Genomic DNA, 15,363 nt, shown 5'->3' on the forward strand with positions numbered 1-15,363 from the left:
GTCAGAGCGTGTGAACGGAGCTCCTAGTTTAGCATCTATTTACATAGATATATACAAGTGCAGACACCAGGTACAGTTATCTTCCCTCCATTGTCTTTTCTTTTTCAGATTGTCTCAGCGGTGCACTACTGTCATCAGAAGAACATTGTTCACAGAGACTTGAAGGTGATTACACAGTGAATGAAATGAGTCTGAACCAGAAATCAGTCAGAGCAACTGAGCTTTTCAGTCACAAGACAGGATTATAGTCTTCTTTCTGTATGTCTACGTGTCTCACTGTCTGTGTTATTTCCTTCAGGCGGAGAACTTGCTACTCGACGCCGACTCAAACATCAAAATAGCCGACTTTGGCTTCAGTAACGAGTTCTCTGCGGGCAGTAAACTGGACACGTTCTGTGGCTCCCCGCCGTATGCCGCTCCGGAGCTCTTCCAGGGGAAGAAGTATGACGGTCCAGAGGTGGACATCTGGAGCCTGGGTGTCATCCTGTACACACTGGTCAGTGGATCCTTGCCTTTTGACGGACAGAACTTAAAGGTGAGTGATGCAGAGGCTCTTTTAGTCCACTAAAAATGTCATTTGAGAAAGCTGAAAACACCCGTGAAATGATTTCTCAGGTGTTTGTCTTACAGATTCATTTGTCAAGCTTTCTATTAATGGCAAAATAAAAGAAAAGTACAAAGTACTAGTACAAAGAAAACTAGTTTTACTCTGCCTCCTCTCAGGGTTGTACAGTGTGGTTGAAATCAGTCTTATGGTAATTAGTTTAGATAAAAGGTACTGACACAGTCAAAACTGATGATCAGTTTTGTAATTAAATCTGCCTTGTGTACTTTTGTTGTAAACAAAGTTATATTTGCATTAAAATGCTTTCCAAAGTGCACTGTGTGTATCCTTGTGTAGGTTTGAAAGCTGTTCCTGCATTGTGTCTAGCTGACCTCCTTCTTCTCCGCTGCCATTGTTGGTGTGTTGCAGCACGTTACAGGCACCTGTTGGTCAGGGGATTAGTGTGAAACCATTAGCGAGGATGTGTCATGTCATCCATGTGTGTGTGTGTGTGCGTGCGTGTGTCCTTGTGTGTATGCAGTAGATCAATAAAACCACTAACAGAAAAACAACTCCACAGCACTACTAGAGGTCAGATCTTGCATAGTTCCTGTATAGGAAGCTCATTATGCATCAATGTGTGTTGTGTTCAGGAGCTGCGGGAGCGTGTTTTGAGGGGCAAATATCGCGTGCCCTTCTACATGTCTACAGACTGTGAGGGAATCCTGCGCCGCTTCCTTGTCCTCAACCCTGCCAAGCGCTGCTCACTGGAGGTGAGGAGGAGCTTTAACAGCAGCATGTACTTCCAGCATGTTCAAGATGACCACGTTGGTGTCTGCATATGGAGCTGTCGAGATACTACAGATGGACCTAAATTTAAGAAACAACTTCAGAAGCAGTTTTCAGTTTTTGATCTCTATACTGCATTGCTGTATTTGTTCTCACTCTGCTTCTCTTTCTTCACCAGCAAATAATGAAAGATAAGTGGCTTAATGTCGGCTATGACGGCGACGAGCTCAAGCCCCACACGGAGCCTGAGGAGGACTTGAACGACCCCAACCGCATTGGTGAGAAAGATGCCTTCTGCTGTTCATTAATTAACATGATCATTGATCACAAAATGATTCGTCTCCGTCTGGAGTTGAGTCCTGTGGCAGGTTGCAGTAAACATTCAGTAAAAGTAAGCTAGTCTGCACAGTCCTCAGCTCCCACCTCTGAGGACACTCAGCCTGAGTGGGTCATGTCATCAGTGCCTGTGATGGTACCCTTTGGTCAGTGCACTGTTCAACCTACCAAAGAAAGCTTATCCCAGACTTCATATATACTATGCCAGCCAAAGGTTCCCAGACATGAATGTCCTATGGGATGTCACAATTTTACTGGCACTCCTCTCGAGCGCTGAAGGTAATTTTATATGTTTTGTTCCAGATGTGATGGTTGGGATGGGCTTCACTAGAGAAGAAGTCAGAGATTCGCTGGTCAGTCAGAGGTACAACAACGTCACTGCCACATACCTGCTGCTGGGACGTAAGAATGAGGTGAGTGTGTTGGGTCGGCTTAATTATTTGCTTGTTTTTGGTGCAAGCAGCGATGCCAGAGCTCAGCCAGTCCATCAGCTCTGAACAGGCACGATTTGTTCCAGTCCCAGTCTTGTGTAGACTGAGACATGAAATAAACTGAACCTGTTTTTGGAACTGGACTAGACTAACTCGGTTTTGGTTAGACTTACAGTCTAGTCTGTGCCTGTCTCCAGTCACAGTGTAAGTGTAAAACCTTTGCTTCTTTCTGGGTCTGTTTGCCTCTCAGGTTGGGGGCAGCGATTCTCGGTCGGGCAGCAGTTTGAGTCTAGCTCGGGTCCGACCAGGAACCATCACCAACGGAACCAGCAAACACACCACTTCCTCTTCCTCCTCTGCTGCACCTTCTTCCTCCTCTGGCCACAAGGCTCAGCGTAGCGCCTCCACCTACCACCGCCAGCGACGGCACTCTGACTTCTGTAAGCAAAAATACAGAGATCACACGTTAGTTTAGCTTGTAATTCTCTGGAGTTGGTTTGATTAACCCTGAAATGTAGAAATGGCTGACAGAAATCTATCTCACTGAGAACGCTTGCTTCATATGTCTCAGGTGGTCCAGCGGTTCCAGGGTCACACCCCAAGCGGAGTCCCAGTGGCGTCGGCGAAGGGGCGGGGCTTAAGGAGGAGCGGCTGTCAATCCGCAAACCGAGCACCAACACCGTCGGCTCCCGTAGCATCCCAACTCCCTCGAGTCCCATGGTCAGCTCTGCTCACAACCCGAATAAGGCAGAGATACCTGACCGGCGCAAGGACGTTACGTCAACCACAGTAAGGCCAAAAAGTTATTTTGTCAGCGTTGAATCCCCCATCGATACAACAGGTACAGATGGCAGAATCCTCAGTGTCCTCCTAATCCCATTTCCTCAGATTAGAGCACATTGAGGCTACACTGACACAGATATTATGGAGACTGCAAACATTAACATCTCCTGCAGATTAGAGAAGCGCGGATTATTAAAGCATATACATACCCTGATATTAATCACAAACAGTAAATTCATCCAGCAGGGGGAATATTGGAGATTATGGTTGTTCAGTAAGATTAGCATGTGAGAAAAGGAGTTGAAGACGGCACCCAGATTAACCTCAGATTAACTTTAATGTTTGGGTACAGGCAGACGTCATGATCATCTGAGGTCAGTCAGTCAGAGAAGCCTTTACTTTTCTCTGAACCTGCTCAGAGCACCCGGCAGGCAGGTTGTTTTCCGATTGTGACACATAAATGTTAGATGTAAATAAGAGGCATGAGAAGATGCAACAGTGTCTTTCACTTTTGAAGCTCCCTTTGTGTTGTCTCATGTGGTAAGCCACATTTCCTCTCTGCATCAGATTAAATCAGGCCCTTTACAGATATTCAGGACATCATTCATTTCAGTGGCATTCATGTGATTTTGGATTTCCGATTCTTTCTGCAGAACAACATCCCTGCTAGTGCCATGACTCGAAGAAACACGTATGTGTGCACAGACCGATCCAACACTGATAGACACACACTGCTGCAAAATGGCAAGGAAAACAGGTGAGAGGAGTGTGTGTGTGTGTTTGTGCTTCTGCTCACCTTTACAGTCAGTGACATTGTGAAGACTTTTCTTTGTGGAAATGTGGACTGCAGCCAGTGGGCTTGGAGCTTGTACATGCAAACAAATAAAAAGCGACACTGAAGGTTTGAGCGTCGTGAATTCAGAGCGCCAGTTCACACAGCCCAGAGCGAATTTCAGTCTGTTTGTGCCAGTTCTACATTTCACCTCATCTTGCATCAGAACTCCCTGAAGGATCTCGAGGGATCAGCATTGAGGTTAGAATCATGTTTTAGTTCGGCAAAGTTAAAAACACATTCAGTTTTATGCAACCAGTTGTGGTGATCGGCTGCCTGAAGTTGGCTATTAAATGTCAGTGCAATGTGAAAACAACAGCAAAGGCAAACGTGGGCGAGATGGAATAAATTAGCCAGTTTGACCTTGAATTGTCCTGTTGCATCTCATTTAGCCAAATGGAGAAAAGATATTCTTATTCACAGACTGGTTCCACTGGTACAGCTCGTCTGTTTTTGCAAAAGGCTCAGAGAGTGTTTGGCCCAGGGTGTTTGTCTCACATACATTTCGTCTCTTCAAGAGAGGATAAAGAGCTTAAACCGTGCATGAGTGTGAGTGTGTGTGTGTGTGTGTCCAGTATAAATTGTCTGTTGTTGTGACAGATGGTTGTCAGCTTGTCAGAGTGAGAGCATGGCAGACACCATCTCCTCTCTCTCTTTCTTCCCCTTTGGTCACTTTCTCACTTTTGTTCTGGCTGACCCGTTTTCTGTCCTTCTGTCTCTTTTATCATTCTGTAATTCTGCCTGAGCCACGACGTTGCTGTCTGTCATCCGATCTCTAGTAAAATGTTCCTGCACCGTTGGGTGGGTGGGAGGGAGGGTGATTTCAGGTCAGGAAGAGGAGTCAGGTGGCCGAGAGAATGATGATCTAAGACTCCACTGAAAGTAACGGATAAAAATATGAATGAATGGATGTAAAAGGTAAAGCAGCAAATAAGCTAAGTGAGATTAAACCCCAGATAATTTCGGCTGTACTTAACAGGTGTTGAGTTTTGAGTATTTCAGCATTATGTTTTGGGATTGTCAAAAAATCAGAAGTGAAGAAATAGAAAGTGGCACGAGAAGAAAAGACTGAAGTAATGTACCTCACATTTGTATTTAAGCACTGCAGTTTAGTAAATGTATTTAATCACATTCCGCCTCTGTTGAACAACACACCCGACGCCATTATGCACAGGCAACACAATGAGGCCACGTCCCCCATCGCAGCTCCATTTTGTGAGTTAACAGGTGGTAACGGAGGCAACGAGCGACAGGTGGAAAAAGGAGGGGATTGGAAAACAGAGGGAAGAGGGGGAGGGGGAGAAAAGGGGAGGTGAGGGGGGGAGACAGAGCAGCAGGATGAAGTGAGGACTGGCACTGTGCCAGCCTGCCTCAGAGGCCTTGTCAATGCGATGCCATGCCAGAGTGGCTGATGGGACAAACATGAGGACACACGCACACACACACACACACACACACACACACACACACACACACACACACGATGTGTGGGGGGGGAGTGCACAGCAGAGACACAGGTTACATTTAGGACAGCATGCGTGTGACTTTGGTTTCATACTGGACTTACATGTCCTTGAACTGAAATTCATTTGCTTTTGCTGTTTGATTGTAATAAAGCTTGCCAGTCATTAATGTCACTGTAGAAATAGTTTCATCTTTAGGTTGACATAACTAAAACTGTTGAAGCAGGTTCGCCTTGAGGTGAAGGGCCGACCGATTTGATCGGTCATCTCAATCCTTCTATTCAGGACAGTCCTGTAAATTCGTGCACATAACTTTTACAACCATCACGCTGTAGGAAAGGAAAGAAATGAGACACGAGTGAAAAGAGAGTTGAACATCATTTGGTTTTCTTTCCTTTCTTTTGCTCCAGCTTAACCTTCTTTTTCTTCTGTCCTCACTGTTTTGTCAGTCTCTACATCCTGGTGAAGACCCCCTGCAGTAGGCAGCTAGTTCACATTGACGTTAAACGATTTTGCTCTGCAACGGCTGCTCTTCAACTTAACACATCTAATGGTTGTGCCCCACTTGAGCCCTGCATGTGGGTGTTATCTGGAGCGTTATGAAAAGCAGCCTCAGGCCACCAGCCAGCAAGAGAGTCAGGGTCTGTGTGTGTGTGTGTGTGTGTGTGTGTGTGTGTGTGTGTGTGTGTGTGCGTGTGCGCGCGCAGGGGTGTAAGTGGTGAAGTTGGTGCATGCAGACAAGTGAGAGCGTCCCTATAGCGGGGAAGAGAACATTTTGGATTAGACACTAATTGTTGGTTATGATGTGAAGAGCAGCTCTCTGTCTGTCTTCTCAGTCTGTTGCATTTGTGTTCTGTGAGAATTGAGGCTTCTTGAAAAGTCTGAAAAAGTCTTACTTCAGTTTGCAAATCTTAAATTGAACAGTGCATTTTTTTGCGCAAACATGCAGGTGGAAGATTGATCCTCTTAACAAGGCTGATGTTGTTTATTCCTCTGTGACTTTGTTGTCCAAAAAATATTAAAAACACGTCGATGAGTCACCCCATTGCACTGGGTGACACGTTGCTTCTCTACAGTGAACATGGGCATCACATTTTGCATCAATGTGGGATTGATTGATTGTGCCATCCTGGTGCTTTGGGGACTCATGCGCAAGTCAAATGTGTATTAATACACAGATAACAATGCACAAATGTTTTGTTTGTTCCTGTTTGAGTAACAGGAGCTGATAACAGAATGTGAAGTTACCCATCAGCATGTTTTTTATTAAGTTAGAATGAAGAGAGCTCTGCACAGATATTTAGAATATTAAAACAAGTGTGGAACTCTGGTAGGAGGTACTGCAATATAAAGATTATGTGAGTTCAGTTCTTGCACTTGCTAATTGAAAATATCTTGATTGCAGCTAACCACTCTTTCCTCCTCCTCCTCCTTCTCATCCCTCCAGTTCCTTGTCCCACCGCCTTCCACCCGCCTCCCCCTCGACCCACAGCATCGCCGGTGCCTCCGGAGCCGCCTCCTCATCCTCCACCCCCTCCTCCCGCCTCTCCAGGGGATCCACAGTGAGGAGCACTTTCCATGGAGGGCAAATTAGAGACCGCAGGCCTCCCTCCAACGCTCCTCCGGCTTCCCCAACGCTGTCCCACGATGCCAGCCCCTTGCCCCATGCCAGGAACCGGGCCACGACCAACCTGCTCAGCAAAATCACCTCCAAGTTGACCCGCAGGTAAGGGGAGAAGCCGGGGGAAGGAGAAAGGGAGGAAATGTTTCTGTAGGGCATCCAGATGTGGTGAAGTAATAGCAGACTCTCCTGTCCAGGCTTGTGTGTTTCTCGACTTGGATCTGGACAGTGTAAACCTATACAAGAAGAGCATTTAGCTAACCTTTGCTGCCTCTCACCGTCTCTTCCTTAACCAGTACTAACCTATCAGCCTTCCTCCTCTAATATGAAATCTTTACAGGCTTTGGAATATGTCCTCCTTAATCTCAGACCTGGGTCTAATAGTGTTCAAACGTTATTCCGACTGCTTTCCTTGCTTATCTTTTCCCAATGTCGACTGCTTCCTACAACTCTTGAAAATCAGTCTGCCTAATCCCAAACAAATGCAGTCCTTATAAACAATAAATGAGTTATAAGACTTTGGTCTTATACACATTCAATCCCCCAGTAGTGCTGCTCACTGCTTCCTGTCACATATAAGCAGTTGGACATTATGTCCAGTTAGAGGCAGTAGTTTGTGTGTAATGTTCTGTCATAAATTGTCTTCCTGATGCAGTTAACGACACCCCCAAGTTCTACACTAAGCTGGTACAAACCTGTTTGACCCAGGTCTGCTGCTCAGGTGGACGTACTGTTTGTCTTTCACAACCAGTTCTCTGCTGCTTATTGTTGCTTTATCTGTTTGTTTGTTTGTTTGTTTTTATTCAACTTTTTGCTTTTCCTTGCCAGTCACCTGCCAGTCTTCTATCCTCCTACAGTACATACAGTTTGATTTGTACTTCTCTACCTGTGCTTCTTACTGTCATCTCTGTTGCCCCCCCCAAACACACACACACACACACACACACACACACACACAAACACACACTTGTTGTGTCTATGTCTCTCCGACTCTGCTGTTAATTTTCCTTTTTCCATTCCTCTTGCCCTCTCTTCATCTCCTTCTCTTCTTCCTCTCTCCTCCTAGGGTCAATCTTGACCCTTCTAAACGTCAGAGCTCAAACAAGTCCATGTCGGGCTGCACCCTCCCACAGGGGACAAAAACAGTTAGTAAGTCTTCCTTTCCCATGTATTTCTGGCTGCTTCTGTCTGCCTGACTGTCTGCCTGCTTGCCGGTGCCCTGTCATCCCCTCTACCCCTCATTCACTGTCTGTCGCAGGTTGGAGTTTAGTTATGCAAACATTTACTTGAGGCAAAGCTACTCTACAGGCGGGAATTGAATCATTGTTTGAGGTGAATTCAACCTGCAGGGTTTAAGGCTCCACCTCATGTGAACCGAAAACCTCTCACCTTAGGAAATACAAAGTTCATTTCTTCTTCGTTCTTAACATTTCAAATCTACGTCCCACCAAGATGAGACTCATGATCGAAGAGAGTTGTGTTGACCTACGAAAGCTCATCATCTCATGATGGGGATGTGGTGATTTTACCAAAAACTATAAGGCACTTTTGGTGGTTCCTGCTGACTCATCCCAACTCAGGTCCGTCATGTTTGCACATTTTAGGTTTTCTGTCTGCAGTAACCGATGAATGTGAGTCGAGGTTAGAAAAGCCAGGCCTTAAAGCATCTCTTTAGAGCTCAGTCACAGCTTACTCTGTGACCGAATCTCTCGTGTGACCACCAAAGTTAAACTCGGTTGATGGTTTGTTCCTGTCGAGCAGCTCAATTTCAAATCAGTATGTTTATATAACTATAACTCTAATCAACAGCTATCTGTCTGCCTGCCTGTCTGTCTGTGTGTCTTTCTGTCTGGACTGCTTGTGTCACTGCTGGCTGGGCTTTTAACACTCACCCGAGGCTGTAGGGGGCACAGCATCACCACCTGCTTCCAGCAAAACACAAAACAGTTTTGGTTTTTCTGGAACATTATTAGATTATTAGATGTGACTTTGAAGGTTTGTCCCTTTTTTTTACAAGACATTCATTTTGAATGTTAGCATTAGTTGTGATTGGAGCCATTGTCTGTTAGCTTGTGTAGGCAGTTTACAGTCTTACACACTGAGATACACAACTTGTTTTTAGGATAAACAACCCCATGAGTGTGTGTGTGTGTGTGTGTGTGTCCTGGAGTATGTGAGTTTGTTTCAACCCAACTGTACTAATCTGAGTCATGTAATCAACACCATATGTTTCCCCATGCTTGTAACAAATCAGGAGTCCTTCAGCAGGGCTGTGGAGTCCAGGACAGGAAGGAGGGGTTGGTGTTATGGTGTTATTGGAGCTTTATGCAAGGCAGAGGGAGTGAGCGAAAAGGATGAGACAGGAGTGATAAAGACATAGAGACTCTTTCACTGTCTTTGAAGCACACTGCAGTGTGCATTACCATTTTTACTTTGAACCTGTGAAACTAAGAGTCCACAACAGTCTTGAGTCCTTTCCAGGGGCTTGTAAGAAGCATCTCAGGCTGCACCAGTCATCCTGACTGACTGACCCAGCGTCACAGTCGTTTTAAATCAGGATTAGTTATGTAACCAGGATTTATCGCTCTCTTAAACAGGGATCTTGCACAGCTCTTCCTCAAGATACAAGCAGATTGTCGTGTTATACTGCTGCTAGCTTCTCCGTCTGTCTCTCACAACTGTTTCAGGCTGTTTAATGTCTGCTCTCTGTCACTTTCTGCTCTTCTTTCTCTTCTTTCTCTCTTCCCCTCACTTTCAACCCTCCCTGTCTTTCTCTCAGCTCTTAGCTTATATACAGATTGCACAGTCTGGTACATATACAGTTTATACACAGATTCCCTGCACACGAGTCTGTCACTCATTACTGTTCATTCACAGAACACTTGGGTAGATTTTCCCATAAGGAACTGCTTGTCTTGCTCAGGATTGAATCAGATTCTGAGGGAGGAGCAACGTGTTACTCACTCATTTTCTTTACCCACACAGAAAAGCCAAGGTCATAATTTAGATTAGGGCACATAACGGAGTGAAATATTCCCTACAGAGTTGCTGGAATGTGGTTTAGTGGTCTTAATGCAGCAGGAGTTTCTCTTCAGATAGATAATTGCTTGGATAACATTCATTCTTAACTGCTGAGACATATCCCAGTTATTATCTGTGCAGATCAGAAGGGGTCTCTCTCCATGCACTCTGAGCTGAGACGCACATGTGAACTTAGATCTGAAGCCCTGCAACACACATCGGAGTAGGTTTCATTTTCAGGAAAAAGACATCTATCAATGAAATCTCACTGCTCGCTCTTCCAGATCACAGCCAGTTCCTGGAGTAGAGATCAGGTTGCCAGGTTAGAAGGAAAGAAGCCCCCTGTCTGCTCATACACACAGAAAACAGCAACAGTAGCCCCTGGTGGCCGTGAAAGGGAAGTGCAAGAAGCAGCTGCAAGCTCAGTAGTGCAAAAAAGTTGGATAAGCTGATCATAAATAAACTAGACCTAAAAGCTTAATGGTAAAACTCGCTAAAGAAGTCAACTGGGGATGAACTGCAACCATTAAATCTGGAAAAAGTCCATTTTGTTGCTCTCCACATTGATTTTGTCTTTGATGCTGCACCTTATAGCCTTACAATGCTGGTGAAAAGCAGCAGAAGAAGTGCATCAATGAATGAATGAATGAAAGATGTGCTGCAAGAGTTTTGTGTGCTGCAGCTAAAGTAGAAATGAAACAACACTAACAAATACAAAAGACAATAAGTGACAGCAAGGAGGCAGATAACACCAGCTTATTTAGCCCTCTAATTAGGTCCAAGAAACTGTTATTACATAACAGTTTATGTAATTCTGGGATCTTGTGATTTTAGGTAATTATCAGAAATTATGTTTAGTTTCACCAACAGTTTTATTCTCATCACGACACAATCCGTTTCCCATGTAACTACCAAGCTGTAGGCTGCTGCTAAGGTCTACTCATTTTTTTAACCTGAAACCAAACCAAACAAAATTTGAGGCCCACCATAGCACATTGAACAGTTTGATTGCTGGTTCCTGTCCGTCCACCTGAGAGTCACAGAAAGAGACGCTGTAGTCTCTTTGAGGACTCCCTCGCTCCACATTTGTTCACCCATCTTGTTTGTTTTGTTGATGACTTTGACTTGTTGTCGTCTCACATCCGTCCAGTGTTCCAGTGTAGTGATTTGTGTGGTTTTTGGAAGACGAGCAGCGTGTTCTGTGTTGTGATTGGTTGACGTGGACTGACTGGCGTAGCCATGCTGCTGATTGGCGCATTAAAACAGGAAGCGGTTGGGGGTTGGTGTGAAAACACGATTGGCCGATTGATTCCTAACAGATACGTTTGTCTTCTTCTTGAGGGTCACAGACGAACCTGAGAGAATCAGCAGATCTCCGGTCACAAGGTGAGTACGCATTTATGTTTTTCCAACACCGACAACCAAAGAGCAGCAGTAGAATGATGTTCTGTTTCATGTGTCAGCAGCATTACAAGCTGCCTGCTTTTCTAAGGCTCGTGAAGCCACTGAAACCTAGAATATAGTAGTATCGATCTCTTGTACTCATGTTATTTATACTGTGTTTTTTTCTGGGATCAGTATTTTACTAAAGCTGTTGTGTACTTCCTCTCAGCCTCAGCTGCTTCAGCCCAGTCTCAGTCTCAGGTTAAAAACAGCAGGTAAAGCAGCAGCAGCAGGCTGACATTAACCCAACAGACCGTGGTGTTTGTAGATGCTCAGCACAGCTCCTTGTGGTAGATGATCCCTGTGGCTAGAAGAACCTCGACCTTTGATTTAAAGGAAGGACAGAAGTTAATAATAATTGTCATCATGTCTAGCAACAGTTTGGTCCTTGAAACTCTTCACCTTCTCGCACCAGCAGGCTGACGTTTTAAGATTTTTATGTGTAATTGTAGAAAAATGTTCTCCAAACCAAAATAAATGTATTATGAATCCCAAACCCCTGACATGAACAATTAATTTGAGGTGGGTTTTTGTTTTATGTCTTTTGGTGTTCTACATCCACTGTATAGAATGAGAAAGGAGATTGTTTGGTTATAATATGATATATTTACCCATCTGACCTTTGTTAACTATGTAGATGTATGAAAATCCAATAGTGTAAGATATTAATCTGTTTTTCTCTCCTCCCCCTTTCCCTAACCTCTCATACATTCACATTCACGCAACCATACATCCACTTATATTCACTCATATATTCATTCCAATTGATCTTTAAATCTGTTCATTCATACTCCTGCCATTTGTATCTGATCCCCTGCCCTCACACTTCTCCTCCCTCATGTTTAATTTTGCTGTACAAACTTTCAACCCTCTACCCGTGAACGTCCCCTATCAATTTTTCTTTCTCCTTTATGTTTTAAATCTCCCTACAATTCCTCTTCCATCCTCTCCTCCCCTTCCAGTCGCCATCTATCTGGGCATCAGAAAGCGGCCGAGCCCCGGACCCCCAGAAGCGGCTGGGATGTGAGGGTGCGGAGCCCCCGTGACCCGGCCGAGGTGGTGCTAGCTCTGCGCGAGGCGGCGCAGGGCTGCGGCTGCCAGGTCCACCTGGCCGGGCCTTTTCTCCTGTCCTGCACCCACGGTGCAGCCGGCGCCCGTGTGGCCTTTGAGGCCGAGGTCTGCCAGCTGCCCAGCGGGCTGGGCCAGAGCAGCGGTGTGAGGTTCAAGCGCCTGTGGGGGGCACCGTTAGCCTTCAGAGACATCGCCTCCAAAGTGTCCAAGGAGCTGGAGCTCTGAGGGCAACGGGAGGCGGGGCCAATTGATAATAAACAAGACAAGCTGATGAATTGAAAGGGAGGAGGAGGGGCAGGAACAGCGAAGCAGAAACCTTCACCTCCTCCCTTTCTTCCCTGAGCTCCACCTCATCTGATGCGGCTAGCGATGCCTCGCCTCCACCAAAGACCCTCTTCTTCTGATGCCACCAGTCACGGCCAGGCAAACGGATGCACAGACGTGGATGGACCACCATCGGCAGACCTATGATGACCCTTGACCTTGAAGCTGTCAGTGACCTACGACCCCTGCTTAAAACACACCACCACCTCCATGTTATGTGAACCTATGAAGTCAAACAGGTTTTTTTGGGTTTTTTTTTTTTCATTATTTACTGTTTGATGACAAAAAAGGTTGGTGTTGCTGAGAATGATGGAGATGTTGTTGACATTGTTATTCCTATTGTATCATATTTGTCATCATTCCTTTTTAAAGAGCTGCTATTTAAAGAAATGTTTTAATTTTTGTGTATTAAGTTTATTTTCTTTCTTGAATGCTTTTTAAATGGGCAGAAGTTTGACATTCTCTGAAGCAGATGTCACATACTTAAAGGCGCAGTCTGACCTCCAGCCTCTAGAGGGAGACATGCAGAAATGCAGAAATTTGTGAGAGACTAATTGAAGCATCACAACCTTCCTGCCCATCCATTTAAAATGCCATTTTACTACTCAGTTGGGACTTTGGTGTATGTTTGTACCTTTTCTGGTAAAAAGTTGCCTCCCTGCCTGCTTTCAAAACTGAATTCTCTACTGTGAATTGATAGCTGGCAGGTGAGCTGCTTACAGACAAGCGAAGCTGCCTGATAACCTGATCAACTAACAAAGGCTCAACTTGTCCCAGTGGTTTGTCCCCTGCTACCTTTAGTAACCAGCAGAAATCCTTTCAAAAAAAATCTAAATTACATAACATCCTACTGGATTAAAGGACAAAGGAGAATCATCAGAAACTAGATGATTTTGTTACTGTGTTTACAGGAGTTTATTTCGTGTTCAGCTCATATTGTATGTTTTCACTGAAGGCCCAGATAACTGATAATATTAGATAATATAATAATATGATATCACTGCCCCAAATGGTTACATAAATAAAAAGTGAAAAATCTGTGGTTTTTTTGGACTGGTTCAAATTGTTATCTGATGTGATTGAAATTTAAAATAATACGATACAAATACATGAAGCTAAAAAGCCTTTACTTGTTGGTTTACTGTCAAACAATCGAATGTGAAGCAGCCACAGATTGTGATTCAGCTCATAATCCTTGTAAACGTTTTTAAAAGCCCATCAGACTCTCTTTATTATTATCATTGTTTGTTTGTTTGTTTGTTCCACACACGATAACAGCAGCTCATACTGGTTGAGAGCAGATTTTTCTGGCATACAGTAGTTGTTCTGGTAGCACTTTGGCATCATGGTGTCACAGTCTGTCTGAATGCCATTGCTTCCCACAAACATAGTGCAATACAGCCACAAAGCCAAGAATCGAGACTTGAATAAGCATTGATTAAGACTTAACAGGGCTCCTTGTTTGGTTTGTTTTTTAATTTTTGATATTGCTGATTTGTTGTTAAATTTCGTACGGCACTTTTTTTAGCCCGGATTGCATTGTACTGTACTGGCAGAGTTTTGAATTAACTGTTTTTCTTTTGTAATTTTTTTTTTTTTTAAATCACATTGTCTCACACATTCAAAGCCCAGCGAAGTGAAAAGTTGACACTCTGAACACGTTTCTTTTCTTTTAGTTATGCTTCTTGGCATCAGTCATCGCTCACGGCGAGACCAGCTGGAGAGGGTGACTTTGAGTGACGCCACAAATGAAACGACACGTTTCTGACAAGAAAAATCAAAATGGTGATTTGCCACCATAAAGCTTTGTTTTGTTTTTCCCAGTTTCATTTATTTTTTACCTTCCGTGACCATTTTTTGATAAAAACGTACACTTACGTCTCTGACCAATCAGGCTGCAGCGCTGTTGAGACGCGTATGACTTGATCAAACAGATTCCATTATTATTCTAAGAGGTGTATGACTGTTAGCTGATCAGACTCCCGTCTCATCAAGCCGCTGTGTAATTTCAAAGCATGAAACGTGCAGCGATGACTAAGTGTTTTAAGATGAGAATGTGACCTCGAAGGACCTTTTGAGAAATCAGATTCTTGGATTTTCTTTTACAAAAACGACGCTACCAACAGAGTCGAACAAGTGCTACACTGATCGTATATCGACACTGACATCTCCAAAATCAAAAGGTTGTTGTACTTGTATTGTGTCTGTAAAGCCAAGCAATTATAACCTGTTCTCCTGAAGTATGCACCATCTAACAGAGCAGATTTGTCAAAGGAAAAGTCGGACGATACGGCAGATTTGTGATCTCATACAACTGTAAGGTCCACAGGACTTTATGTTTAATCAGCCACAGCAGGTATCCACCACTGTCTGAAAATGTGAAGCTGTGATTTAGGGCTAGTTTGTGTGTGTGTGTGTGTGTGTGTGTGCAACTGGGCCTCACTCTCTGATCCCTGTTCTGTAGATACACTTAGGGCCATGCTTTAAGGCTACAGTTCTGTTGCGTTGTTTGTTTGAAGCTGTCGCTGTTGTCAACTTAATTTATGGGCTGAAATTACAGAAGTGATCGACCTGCAATCCTGCATGTCTCCTAGGAAATAATGTGTGACACAACAATAAAGACTTTCAACCTCTTTCGTATGTTATGTCTGTTTTTTTTCCTCGTCTCATTGTTTTATGGTGTGTGTGTGTGTGTCGAGTGCTAA

General features: G+C 44.3%; 1 protein-coding gene across 4 annotated transcripts in view; it reads left to right on the top strand.

The window, feature by feature from the left end:
- Positions 1-15,291, top strand: part of mark4b (MAP/microtubule affinity-regulating kinase 4b) — a 43,419-nt gene extending 28,128 nt beyond the window's left edge. The window contains exons 7-18 of one of the 4 annotated variants that reach the window (XM_046389943.1): positions 109-165; positions 299-535; positions 1,198-1,317; positions 1,512-1,611; positions 1,973-2,082; positions 2,351-2,540; positions 2,672-2,889; positions 3,537-3,640; positions 6,626-6,904; positions 7,866-7,948; positions 11,170-11,206; positions 12,226-15,291. In XM_046389943.1, coding sequence (XP_046245899.1) covers positions 109-165; positions 299-535; positions 1,198-1,317; positions 1,512-1,611; positions 1,973-2,082; positions 2,351-2,540; positions 2,672-2,889; positions 3,537-3,640; positions 6,626-6,904; positions 7,866-7,948; positions 11,170-11,206; positions 12,226-12,559 — 1,869 coding nt within the window. In that variant the 3' untranslated portion in view covers positions 12,560-15,291. Of the gene's footprint in view, positions 1-108; positions 166-298; positions 536-1,197; positions 1,318-1,511; positions 1,612-1,972; positions 2,083-2,350; positions 2,541-2,671; positions 2,890-3,536; positions 3,641-6,625; positions 6,905-7,865; positions 7,949-11,161; positions 11,207-11,432 lie in introns of all 4 variants that reach the window. The other 3 variants (XM_046389941.1, XM_046389939.1, XM_046389942.1) reach the window with 3 other exon arrangements.
- Positions 15,292-15,363: the final 72 nt, after the last annotated feature.

This window comes from Scatophagus argus, chromosome 5, assembly GCF_020382885.2.
Source record: "Scatophagus argus isolate fScaArg1 chromosome 5, fScaArg1.pri, whole genome shotgun sequence".
NCBI classification, from domain to species: domain Eukaryota; kingdom Metazoa; phylum Chordata; class Actinopteri; family Scatophagidae; genus Scatophagus; species Scatophagus argus.